A 13,662-nucleotide genomic window follows, 5' to 3' on the forward strand; every position below is an offset into this window, starting at 1 on the left:
ACTTCACAAGTGGTGAAGCAGGTCTGCAGGTGTCCAGGTGTCTCTCTTTCTCTCTCCCTATCTTTTCCCCCCTCTCAATTCCTTCCTGTCCTATCAAATAAAAAAGAAAAAAAAAAAAAAAAAGCCAACGAGAAGAGAAAAGAAAAAAAAAAAAAGGCCACTGAGAGCAAGCAGTGGATTTGTAGTGCCAGCACTGAGCCCCAACAATAACCTTGGAGGAAAAAACAAAATTAGATCTGTCCACTTGTCCACAGCTATCAGTGGCAATGGGATCTTGCTGGTTTTGCCATTCTTGGACCCTAAGCCCTCCATGGTTTGCCCAACATTCACATCCTCCTTCACTCTGCCAAAGACCACAGACTTGCCATCCAACCACTAGTTCTGAGGGTAAGAAGAAGCATGTTTGGTCTAGCATTTGCCACTGACAAAATGCTAGGATGTGTATGCTTCAAGATGAAATTCTCACCATCTAATTTCTCCCCATAGATGAACTTGCCTTCACGGCCATTATGGCACTGGTGCTCCCACCTGCACCAGGAATACACATAAGCCCAGGAATAGTTCTGTGATAGCAGGAACCTTTATGCACAAACCCTTTTTCTTCAGTGCTCAGAGCATGAGAGTTTTCTGGGATCTTTCAAACTTTATCTGCAAAGCAAAAAGGAGAAGTTGCCCTGGGAGGGGCTCAGCATTAACATTGATGTGGGAGACCTAAATTGCATTCTTTATGCTGTGACTCTGACCCATGGAAATGATAAGATCAACTGGAGGGAAGAATAGAAAGGAGGGGTGGGGGATACATTATTATGCACGAGGACCCGGGTTTGAGTCCCCACTCCCCACCTGCAGGGGGAAGCTCCAGGAGTGGTGAAGTAGGTCTGCACCATGTCTATCTTCCCTTCCACTTTCAATTTCTTTCTGTTCTATTTTTTTAAAAAAGGGGTGGGGATAAGAAAAATGGTTGGAAGAAGTGGTAGATTCATAGTTCAGGACCAGAGACCCAGAGAAGATGAGCTTGGTAGAAATAATAAAAGAAAACCCAAAATAAAGGGCAAGGAATTTCTCACGCACTAAGGATCTTCCTCTAGGAACTGAAAGTACAGGAAGTTGCCTTATTCTTAATATCATCTGTCTCAGAAATCAATCATATACTTTTGTGATTTTATCAGTGATTATAACCACTGCCCCATGATGGCTTTTTTGACAGTATAAATATGTATTGAGCACTTGCTCTTTGCTAGGAATTCTGTTGAGCACTTTTGAGGTACATTAATAAACATCAGAAAAATAAAAGCCAGTCCCTGTACTAGTAACACTTAATGGAATATTTGGACAAACTGACAACAATAATGAACAAAATGAGAAATCAGATGGTGCGTTTGAAGATTGCTAAAATAATAAGGGTGATAGGACGTGTGATATCTCTGGGAGGACTACTTTTATGTCAAAAATATTTATTTTCTTAATTGGGGGAATTGATTAATGATTTACAGTCAACAGTAAAACACAATAGTCTGTACATATGTAATATTTCTCACTTTTCCACATAACAATTCAACCCCCTCTATGGGTGGACTATTTTATGATAAAAAAAGAGGGGGAGGAATAAGTGCAGACTTCAGAGAGATGACTCTGGAATGAGAGGAAAGAGTGAGTCTTCAGATCAGAGAGGAAAGCTGTTCAGGTAGAGAAATAACTAACACAAACTCTGAAGTAGAAGGCCTTCAAGACAAGACAGCAAAAAGCCTGGTTGAGTTAGAGTAGGATGAGGTAGGCTAGAACAACAAAACTGTTATGAAAGTAAGTGTGTTTCTTTTGTCTCATGAACATGAATCATTTTGTGACACAATTTTAATGTATAGCTCACTGAACTCACAGCTCTTATGAGAATGAGGCATGACATTTTTAATATTTATATTTCTTCTACTGTTTTTAAGTGATCAAGGTGAGCCTGCATAGGAAGCCAATAATTATATTAAGTTCAAATCCAATATTATACAACAAAATAGATGCTTGATTTATTATAAGTATAATGTTGAGATTCATTCTTCATTACTTCATTTAACAAGTACTTACACAGTACATAAAATATTTAAAGTATTAGGTTTAAGTGCAAAGGATGGTGAGTCACAGACATCATAGATTTTGCCATCTGGTAGGATTCAGACAGTGGGATGGATCGAAAGCATATTTTACCAGTGGTATGATAGTGTAAATACACAATGCTTTTGGAATATAAAGAAACTGCATTGATCCTAACTTGGCAATGGTCAAGTTTTTCTCAAAAAGTGGAGTTTTAACTTGTGATCTCAGGGGAAGGTAGGAGCTAGCTTGGTTAAGATAGTAAGTAAGGGGATTCCAGGGAGTGGGAATGATATATGTAAAAACCCAGAGTTGAAAGAGAACTTGAAAGGGCAGGGCAGCAGCACACCAGGTTAAGCGCACATAGTACGAAGTACAACGACCAGTCCCAAGAATCCTGGTTTGAGCCCCCAGCTCCTCACCTGCAGAGGGGTCACTTCATAGGCAGTGAAGCAGGTCTGCAGGTCTCTCTCTCTCTCTCTCTCTCTCTATCTCCCCCATCCCCTGTCAAACTCTTTCTGTCTTAGCCAATAAAATGGAAGAAAGAAAAAAAAAAAAAGGCCTCAAGGAGCAGTGGATTGCTAGTGCAGGCATGGAGCCCAGTATTAACTCTGGAGGCAAGATAGTTTAATGGTTATACAAATGGACTTTTATGCCTGAAGCGCTTAGGTCCCAGGTTCAAGCACCAACATAAGACAGAGCTGAGCAGTGCTTTGTACTACAAGTCTACAAGTGGTGGTGGGGTAGGGGGCCTTCTTCTTCTTCTTCTTCTTCTTCTTCTTCTTCTTCTTCTTCTTCTTCTCCTTCTCCTTCTCCTTCTCCTTCTCCTCCTTCTCCTTCTCTTCCTCCTTCTCCTCCTCCTCCTCCTCCCCCTTCTCCTTCTTCTCCTCCTCCTCCTCCTCCTCCTTCTTCTTCTTCTTCTTCTTCTTTCTCCTTCTCTTTCTCCTTCTCCTTCTCCTCCTCTTCCTTTATCTCCTCCTCTTCCTCCTCCTTCTTCTCCTTCTCCTTCTTCTCCTTCTTCTCCTTCTTCCTTCTTCTTCTTTTTAAAATTTCTTTATTGGGGAATTAATGTTTTACATTCGACAGTAAATGCAATAGTTTGTACATGCATAACATTTCCCAGTTTTCCATATAACAATACAACCCCCACTAGGTCCTCTGTCATCCTTTTGGATCTGTTTTCATCATCATCATCATCATCATCATCATCATTTTCTTCTTCTTCTTCTTCTTCTTTTTCTTCTTCTTCTTCTTCTTCTCCTTCTCCTCCTCCTCCTCCTTCTCCTTCTCCTTCTTTCCCTTTTCCTTTACTTTTTTTTTTTCTAAATTGAGGCAAAAAAATAAAATAAAAGGAAGGGGGATAGAGAGGGAAACAGAATATGGAGAAACCTGCAAGACTGCTTCACCACTACTAAAGGTTCCTGCCTGCAGGTGGAGACTGGACACTTGAACTCAGGTCCTTGTACATGGTGACCTGTGAGCTCTACCACTGTCCTGCTCTGGATGTATGTCCTCTTTATTACCTGTGTGTATCTGATATGCAGGAATGACTTTAAAAATAGAAGAACAGGGGGCTGAGTAGTGATACACCTGGTTAAACACACATGTTACAATGTGCAAGGACCCAGGTTTGAGCCCCCGGTCCCTACCTGCAGGGGAAAAGCTTTGTGAGTGGTGAAGCAGTGTTGTAGGTGTCTGTCTCTCTCCCTATCTCCCCCTTCCCTTTTGATTTCCAGCTGTCTCTATCCAATAAGTAAATATAACTTAAAAAATTTTAAAAAGAACTTTGAGAAAAATAGAAGAACAAAGGTAGGCATGTTACTCAGTGGCTGGGTGGAGGCAAGCATATATTACCATGATTAAGGACCTGGCTTTAAACCTGTGAGAGATGGTTGGTCTTCTCTTCAAAGGAGCATGAATAGAACAACTGTTTAGTACAAAAATTCTTCTTATAAATTGTTATCGATGACCACCTGTAGCCAGTAGTTTTGTATTCTTTAGGTCAGATCATAGCTCCTTACAGTGCTTGCTACTCCTCCAGCAGAGACCTTCAGACTCTTTTCCTCCTTTCCTTATTTAGACAATGAGGAGATTGTGAGCTCTGCAGCCCAGCCCAGGGGTGGAGGAGACAGCTCTGCATCAGGTATAAAAAGATGAGAGAAGGCTGAGGGGGCGTGCTGCTGCCTGACGGCCACTGTTGGTGGCACACCCTTTTGCAAAAGAATAAATGCCTTGCTTCAACTTCTTATTTTTTTGCCTTGACAAGTGATTTTCATTGGATGTCATTTACAACAAACCCATTCTCACCTGCAGGGGAAAGCTTCATGAGCAGTGAAACAGGTCTGCAAATGTTTCTCTCTCTTCTCTATCTCCCCTTTCTATCTTGATCTTTCTATCTCTATCCAATAAAATAAAATAAACACAATATTTAAGTATTTCACTATAAGATAAAGTGTTTTTTGCCACAGAATGCTAATTTTTAAGCTTCAAATTCATAACTATATTAAGTCATTTTTATAAAAATATAATATATAACTGCATAAGCTATTTTTTAAAAGAATGTATTTATTCATGAGACAGATAGGAGGAGATACAGAAACAACCAGACATCACTCTAGTACATGTGCTTTCAGGGATTGAACCTGGGACCTCATGGTTGAGAATCCAATGCATTATCCACTGTGCCATCTCCCAGACCACTGCATTATTTTAAGTGCCCCTAAAAAAAGTACACAGTAAAGTGACTACTCTAAAGTATTTGTATTATATAGGTATTTCACATGAAATCCTATTTGGGAACTACTTCATAATAAAGTAATAAACTGATTTGATGCTTCTTTTAAAATAATTGTACCCATTTCTACTCTTTCTTCAATAAAGGTCCTGGTTATTAGCTTTACTTGACATAACATTACTCATGTTTAAAAATTATATGCAACAGATTATTTCAAAAGAAAACACTAAAAGTAACTGTGAACAAGAGTATATTTATGCTGTCCTCTCTTAGATCAATATGTTCCTTTGGAAACAGAATTGCAGACTGTGGCCAGGTGGCAGTGTGCCTGGTAGACTGCACATTACAGTGTGCAAGGGTCTGGGGCTCAAACCCCTGGTCCTTAACTTCACGGGGGAAGCTTCATGAATGGTGAAACAGGGCTGCAGGTGTCTCTCTTTATCTCCCTTTCACAGTCTCCTCCTCCCCTCTCAGTTTCTCCCTGTCTTTATCCAGTACAGCCATAAACAAAACAGACGTATTGCACTAAAGGACAGGATGAAGAGTCATTGAGGTCCTGGTGTTTCCTAGACACCAATTAAGGGAAAATGAGAGGCTATTAGCGCCTATGTATTGAAGACTATACTTTCTGCCATTAACCACCCCAAATAAAATTAAAGTAAAAGAACTAAACTTTTATGAGTGTACCTCCCCCCCAAAAGAGAATCTTATATTAACATTTATCTGAGTAAGCAGGTATAGAAGGAGAAACTGCTGTCTCAAGCAGGTGCTTACCCTGAGTTCCACTATTTCTTTTCCAGTATCTCAGCACGGGTATATTATTTGTACTAGTGCCAATTAATCAGCACTAAGGTTACAGTGAGACGCAGGAGATGGCTCCAGCATATCCTCAGTCCTTCTCACCACGGAGCCAGTAGGGAAAGCAGGTAAGGGTACCTAGCCTATTTTGAGGCCCGACATCCTGAGTCTCTAGATTTTCCACACTCCAGTCTACTGCTGGGTATTTCTCCCTCTTCTTTTCTCAATGCTATTTAAAATGTATTTCTCTTTCTTTATTGGGGAGATTAATGGTTTATAGTTGACAGTAAAATATAGAAGTTTTTACATGTGTAACATTACTCAATTTTCCACATGACAAATTCAACTCCCTCTAGGTCTTTATTTATTTATTTGTTTTATTTTGATTATTTTATTTTATTTTATTTTACTGCACAGCTCTGGCTTATATGGCACAGGGGATGGAATTTAGGACCTTGAAGCCTTAGGCATGAGAATCTGTTTACATAACAATTATGTTATCTACCCCACTCTCTGTTTCTTTTCTCTTTTCTTTTCTCGTCTTCCTTTCTCTCTCTTCCTCTTTCTTTCTTTTCCTTACTAGTGATTTAATGATTATTTATGAGATTATCAGATGACAGGGGTATAGTTTTACACAGAACCCACCACCAAAGTTCCATGACCGTCCCTCTTTATTTTGACCTCTTTTAATTTTACCTGCAACCACTCCCCCCCTTCTTTTTTGGTACTGAAGCTATTTCCTGGATGCCATTTCAAAGGATAACAAATGCTATGTTACTTTATAGTCCCCATGGTTCCAACACTTCCCAAGGTATTTCCAAGCTCAAAGAAACAGACATTTACACTGTAGCCTTTCAGAGGAAAGGTAGAATAGGAGTGCCTACCATTAACTTCCAGGGGAAGCAGCATGGCTCAGCTTCTCCTGGGACCCTCTACTGGTCTTGCAGAAACCCACCAGGTCTCCTGACAACCCTCTGTGCTGATCAGATATATCAGCTTCTTGATGCTACAATATATACAACCACATTTTCTCCTCATAGACTTATAATCTTCTATCACAACAATACACTTTCAAGAATACAACTTAATTTCATTATGCACCACTGTATTCTGTCTAGCTTCACAGGCCTACTGTGTCTTTCAGGCAAAGGAAATATAAAACTTGTTTCAGAAAAAGAGGCAAATCCTATTAGTAGATGGTCTGCTATCCCCATTAGCTACAGAACTGCAAAGTCAATAAACAAGACCTACTGAGGATTCAGTAAGATGCTGAATCAAGGAGTTAAATAGTTAGGAGAGAGAGATAACCTTTAATGTGGTATACATTCTCTTTTCAACCGCAGAGAAAAATTTATAAAGTCTCTTGGACATCTGGGGTAAGTTAGCATTCGCTGTCATGGCTACATGGGGATACGTCTTGTGCAGGTCTCAGTTAGTGTGTCTACATACATTTGTGTTCATTTAGGTACCTGCCGTGTTTGGTCCACTTCTCCTTACTTGTTCAACTGACTTGGCATTAGTGGGAGAATAAACAGACCTACAGAGTGTTTCAATAACACTGGGAGTCTTGCATAATTTTAAATGCCATTTTTGTTAAGTTGTTGTGATCCCTAAGTATCTGTTTGAAAATATTTTGTTGTCTTTCTTTCTTTTCTTTTTTAAATCTTGATGAGGACCTTTCTGTGAGGAAATTATGGCACACAACAATTCAAGTCGAACTACACAGCTCATTTTGTTAAATCACACCAGGCAATAAGAATGAAAAAAATTATAATAAGCTGTTTCTGGTATAGAGAACGGGTCTACAGATCCCAAAGAATCAACATTCTGGCTTTAAAGGGAGGATCAGTGCAAATACATCTGAAAACAAAATAAAACAAACAAACAAACAAAAAAGTGTGGGACAAATATCACTAGTCAGTTTCATTTTGCTCTAACAGGATAATAGCTGTTTTCAATATTTACTTAACCTTTGTCTCTGGCATATTGTTTCCTGACTTACCTGCAGTTGGAGAGGGCCTAAGCCTGGTGTTGCTGCGGCAGCAGCTGCCATGGTAGTTGGGATCAGCTGAACAGGGTAAGGGTCACCTAAGTAAGAGAATAATAGAGGCGTCAGCACCTTTTATCTACTCTCCACCTGCAAATTAAACTCATGCATTCACTCTTTCCAAAAGCCTTCTTTTGTGTGCCTTGCTGAGGCCTAATGAAAAGCTCTATTGTGCAGCCTTTTACTAACACTCTTTTCACAATTCTGGCTGAGAGAGGAATGTGAATAAAAGGCACAAGCAATTAAGGCGGAAACCTCATCCTTTTTTCATGATGTATTTAGGAAAATGGGAGGAAAAAAGTGCACATTGATCAGAAGGCTGCACTTTGTAACACATGCATACACACCTGACAATCTTGATATGAGCACACCAACTCCTGGGGGAATCTGAAATTTGACTGTAAAAATAACTAAACTTAATTCTGTTTTAACACACTCACTTCTAAATATTTAAGGCAAACAGCTTAGCTTTTGACAGTTTTCACCCTAATGATCACTTAGATGATATCTTTTAGAGACTTTATGGTAAAGAAATGCTATTCATTTTCTGAGTTATGGAAGTAGTGGCACCTTCATTATTAGAGTGACAAACGTTTATGAAAACAGTCAAACTGGGTAAGACAGTTGTGCAGTGAAGTACAGCATGTTTAGTGGTGAATATACGTAGACATTGTTTTAGGAAGGAGTACAGTTGAAGTCTATGTAACTACTGCAAAAACCCAAATTCACTGAATAGCATTTAAGAAATGTATCTTAACAACATAGATGGCTTCTCATCTAAGGATGTCTGTTTGAGGAGCTACGTAAAAACAAATCTTAGTCATTCAAAATTAATTTGAATGTTTTAACATATGTGATCTACCAAGACACAGATATAAACACTGGGCTGTTGGATAAGTCGTGACATGTTTTTGCATCCAAAGACATAGAAGCATATCTCATGAGTTTTCTGACAACCCAGTACATACAGAAGATGATGCTGTATGTTTTGATACAGATAGTTTTTTCCACTTAACAAAGAGATGCCAGAGACTTTCCGTTGCATATCCAGTGATATGCTAACTGGTACAATGCTAGTAATTTTATAAACACAGAAAATTATAACTACAGTAACAACATCAATATGTATATCTTAATATGGTTTATAAAAATGTGTTATGTCAAATGTATGAAAAATATAACTGACAATAACTCAGTGTAGTCATTAAATATTTATTGAATGGTTGCTATTCAATGAGTATTGTTTACTGAATAGTTATAATATTCCTTGTGGCACAAACTATAAAGCTTTAAAGGAGACTGATATGCAAATAGGATTATTTGGATAGTAAAAGGTGATAGACAGAAAATGAAGTTTCTTTTTCTTTTTTTTCTTTTTAAATATTTATAAAAAGGAAGCACTGACCATAGGATAAGAGCAAATGAAGTTTTAACATGTATCAGTAAAGAGGGCCGGGCAGTGGTTCTCCTGGCTAAGTGCATCACATAGTAATAGGAACAAGGATGCAGGTTAGAGCCCATGGCTCCCCACCTGCAGGAAAGGACGCTTCAGAGCAGGTCTGCAGGTATCTTTCTGTCTCTCTCCATTTCTATCTCCCTTTTTCTCTCAATTTCTCTCTGTCCTATCCAGTAAAAGGAAAAAATGGTTACCAGGAGCAGTGGATTCTTAGTGCTGGCAGCCAACCCTAGCAATAACCCTGGAGGCAAGAACAACAGAAAAAAAAGAGAGAGAGAGAAAAAAGGAGAAGGAGAAGAAGAAGGAGAAGATGGAGAAGATGGAGAAGAAGAAGAAGAAGAAGAAGGAGGAGGAGGAGGAGGAGGAGAATGGGAAGAAGGGGAAGAAGAAGAAGAAAGAGGAAGAGGAGGAGGAGGAGGAGAAGAAGCAGCAGAAAGGAAGGAAGGAAGGAAGGAAGGAAAGGAAGAAAGAAAGAAAGAAAAAAAGAAAGAAAGAAAGAAAGAAAGAAAGGCATCAGTAAAGAGTTTAGATAACTGGGGAGGTCTTAAACATGACTTAGGTCTCCAATCCAGAGCTACAGTTTGCCTCATAGGTTTGGACGTATAGCTAATACCCACATAGCTGATTTGGGTCCTTTTTAGTCATAAGCACCAGATCATTACTGACAAATTCAGTACTACATGCCATTTAAAGCACATTGGTTTTAAATAGCAGATTCTTATTTTTTTCCTACATTTACAAATGTATACAAGTGTATGAAATGAATAAAAAAGAGGTAATTACATCTATTTTGTTCCTATATCTGAATGATATGTAATGTTCATGCCACATTGTATCGTTTAAACTTATATGCATATATGAAATGCTTATACAAAGATTTTTATTAATGGTGTTATAAACTGAATTGTGTCCTCAAGATGTACATGTTGAAGACCTAGCCCCCAGTAGAACATGGCTCTCTTTGGAGACAGAGTCTGTCTGTAAGGGATAATTAACGTACAGTGAAATCCTGTGGGAGGGCCCTGACTGCTGTCCTTGCAAGAACACAAGCCACTCAGCTAGAGGGACAGCCATGTGAAGATGGGAAGGAAAGATGACCACCTGCAAACCACATGCAAAGAGACCTCAGGGTCAAAGTCACCCTGTTCATACTTCACTCTTGAATCTTAACAATATTTGAGAAAATAAAACTCTATTGTTTCAGCCACAGGTATCCTCTTAAGGTAGTCCTGGAGATTTATACACTTGCCACATAGTAATGCAGCCAGAACTAAATGGCTACTGGAGGGGGCCATTCTATCCCTTTAGTCATCAGTAGTTTCTAAGACATACATATGTAATCATCACCATGACCACAGCTGATTTCACAGCGTCTGTGTTAAGGCCTCACACATTATCACAACCATCTCCTTCCAACATACATACATCTACAGTTAAAAATATCAACCTTTTTATCAATGTTTAGGCCCAGAGTACTCAAGGATTAGTTACAAATAAATACAATAATTGTGAAAATGACCAATATAGCCACTTAACTCTTAAGAAAATCAAAATGCATTGCTTGCATGTGTCCTCGGTTTTTTTTAAATGATTTATTATTATTTTTATCATTATTATTATTATTGCCTCCAGGGTTATTGCTGGGGCTCAGTGCCTATACTATGAATCCACTGCTCCTAGAGGCCATTTTTCCCATTTTGTTGCCAATGTTGTTGTTACTGCTATTGTTGACATTGCTGTTGTTGTTGGATAGGACAGAGAGAAATTGAGATGGGGAAGACAGAAGGGGAGAGAAAGACACCTGCAGACCTGCTTTAATACTTATGAAGCAATGCCCATACAGGTGAAGAACCAGGGGTTCGAACCAGGATCTCTACACTGGTTCTAACATGTATCCTTGTTCTAAAGTGTATATAGAACCTATAAGATTGCACAAACAGGGAGCTGGGCAATAGCACAGTGGATTAAGCTCACATGGTGCGAAGCACAAGGATCATCTTAAGGATCCGGGTTCAAGCCCCCAGCTCTCCACCTACAGGGGAGTCACTTCACAAGCGGTGAAGCAGATCTGCAGGTGTCTATCTTTCTCTCCCCATCTCTGCCTTCCCCTCCTCTCCCCACTTCTCTCTGTTCTATCCAACAATGACGACAACAAGAATAACTACAACAATAAAACAAGGGTAACAAAAGGGAATAAATAAATATTTTAAAAAGATTACATAAACAAGGTCAAGGATAGTTCTTCATGGATAAGAGAGACACAGAAAACGCGTGAGGGGAAAAGAGTTATTTTATTGAAGTGAATTCTGCCCCTCTATTCATGCCACTTCTCAATGGAAAACTCATATTAAAAATATTACAACAGGTTTGTCTTGTAAATAGCTCATAGGGTGCTTATTTAGTAAAGATTGGATACTGGAAAATTCTGACTTTTAAAGTTCAACCATGTGTAAGATATTGAAAGTAATTTTCAACTCGTTTAAAGTACTTTCTCTAGTTCTTCCCTAGGTTTTACCCATTCAAGTAACTTTTCCCTAAGTCTTTCTAAAATTAATTCACTTTTATTTTCAAAATCAATTATGGAAAATTCTAGGCCCAAACTAAAGCTCTTCAAAATACTGAACAATATGCTGAGAAATGTCAGTAATTATTTTTCATAATATTTATTGCATCTTTTGTCATGAATGTTATAAATAATATATAAATAATGTTATAAATAATCTAGGGGCACACCCAGTTAAGTGCACATAGTACAAGTATAAGGAGCCTTGTTTGAGCCCCTGGCTCTCCACCTGCAGGGGGAACACTTCACAAGTGGTTTCTCTCCCTCTCTCTATCTTCCTCTCCTCTCTCAATTTCTCTCTGTCCTAGCTAATACAATGGAAAAAATAGCCACCAGGAGCACTGGATTTGTAGTGCCAGCACTGAGCCCCAGTAATAACCCTGGAGATGGAGGAGAAGGAGGAGAAGGAATACGAGGAGGAGGTGGAGTAGTAGAAGAAGAAGAAGGAGAAGGAGAAGGAGAAGAAGAAATGTATATTTAGAGGGCCAGGTAGTGGTGTACCTGGTTGAGTGTACACATTTCCCTGTGCAAGGATTAAAGCCTCTGCCCCCTACCTGTAAGGAGGATGCTTCATGATCGGTGAAGCAGTATGCAGGTGTTTGTCTTTCTTTCTATCTCCCAATTCCTATCAAATACTCTCTGTCCTGTTAATAAAATAGTAGAGGGACAAAATGGTCAGAGAGATCAGTGGATTTATAGTGCCAGTATCAAGGCCTAGTGATAACTCCAGTGACAATGAAAGAAAGAAGGAAAAAAGAGAGAGAAAGAAGGAAAAGAAAGAAGGAAAGGAAGGAAAGAAGGAAGGAAGGAAGGAAGGAAGGAAGGAAGGAAGGAAGGAAGGAAGGAAGGAAGGAAAGAAGGAAGGAAGGAAACTAGGTCCTACTCTCTTGCCACTTGAGGAAGACTGGTCCTGAAATGAGTGCAGCCTAGAATGTTCCCAGCTGTGACCACAGACTGTGAGCTCAAATTGAGAGGGACTCAGAGGTCACACAGTCTCCTGTGCTAAATATGAATAGATATGGGCACCAGATCAGATGGATGGAGTAAACAGTTAACAGTATTTATATATTTTTTTCAAGTTTGGGAGATACTCTCTGACCTAATTTAGTTTTGTATATCTAGTCTCAAATCTGACAACCACCTTCCCAGACAATATTTTTAGTTCACCTGCATGTTAGCTTATCAAGCTCAAACAAAAAGTACTAAAGTCATGGGACCCTAGGAATATATTTAATAAAGACATCCTAGCTTTTTAACATCCTAAAATCCCTACTCTCCCGTTTACTGTTATTCTCTCTTGTTTATTAAACATTTTGTCTTACTTCATATCTTACTGTCTTTGAGACACCAAGTTGAAGATACTACTATGATTCCATCCTGAGTTCCTTGCACAGACGACCTCAACAATGTTTCCTGCAATCTCATCTCTCCAGAGCCCTACCCCATTAAAGATAGTAATAGGCTGGGGAGATGATGTCATGGCTGATCTACTAGCTATCTACAAAACGAAGACCTCCAAATTTTCATCTGAAATATTGCAGCCTTTAGTTTCATGATTAGTCAACAATTTGTTTGGCTTTATATGTTAACTCTTCTTTCAGCCACCAGGTTCCAGATGCTAACATGATGCCAACCAGACTTCCCTGGGCACACGACCCCACCAATGTGTCATGGAGCCCTGCCTCCCCAGAACCCCACCCCACTAGGGAAAGAGAGAGAGTCTGGGAGTATGAATTGACCTGCCAACGCTCATGTTCAGTGGGAAAGCAAATATAGAAGTCAGACCTTCCACCTTCTGCACCCCATAATGACCCTGGGTCCATACTCCCAGAGGGTTAAAGAACAGGAAAGCTATCAGGGGAAGGGATGGGATATGGAGTTCTGATGGTGGGAACTGTGTGGAGTTGTACCCTTCTTATCCTATGGTTTTTGTCAGTGTTTCCTTTTTATAAATAAAAATGATAAAAAAAAAAAAAAAGAAA

General features: G+C 39.2%; 1 protein-coding gene across 11 annotated transcripts in view; it reads right to left on the reverse strand.

The window, feature by feature from the left end:
• Positions 1–13,662, reverse strand: part of SOX5 (SRY-box transcription factor 5) — a 1,357,610-nt gene that overhangs the window by 110,545 nt on the left and 1,233,403 nt on the right. For all 11 annotated transcript variants that reach the window (XM_060194518.1, XM_060194519.1, XM_060194513.1 and 8 more), the window contains one exon: positions 7,617–7,702. In XM_060194518.1, the coding sequence (XP_060050501.1) occupies positions 7,617–7,702 (86 nt within the window). The remainder of the gene's footprint in view (positions 1–7,616; positions 7,703–13,662) is intronic.

Source organism: Erinaceus europaeus, chromosome 7 (assembly GCF_950295315.1).
Source record: "Erinaceus europaeus chromosome 7, mEriEur2.1, whole genome shotgun sequence".
NCBI classification, from domain to species: domain Eukaryota; kingdom Metazoa; phylum Chordata; class Mammalia; order Eulipotyphla; family Erinaceidae; genus Erinaceus; species Erinaceus europaeus.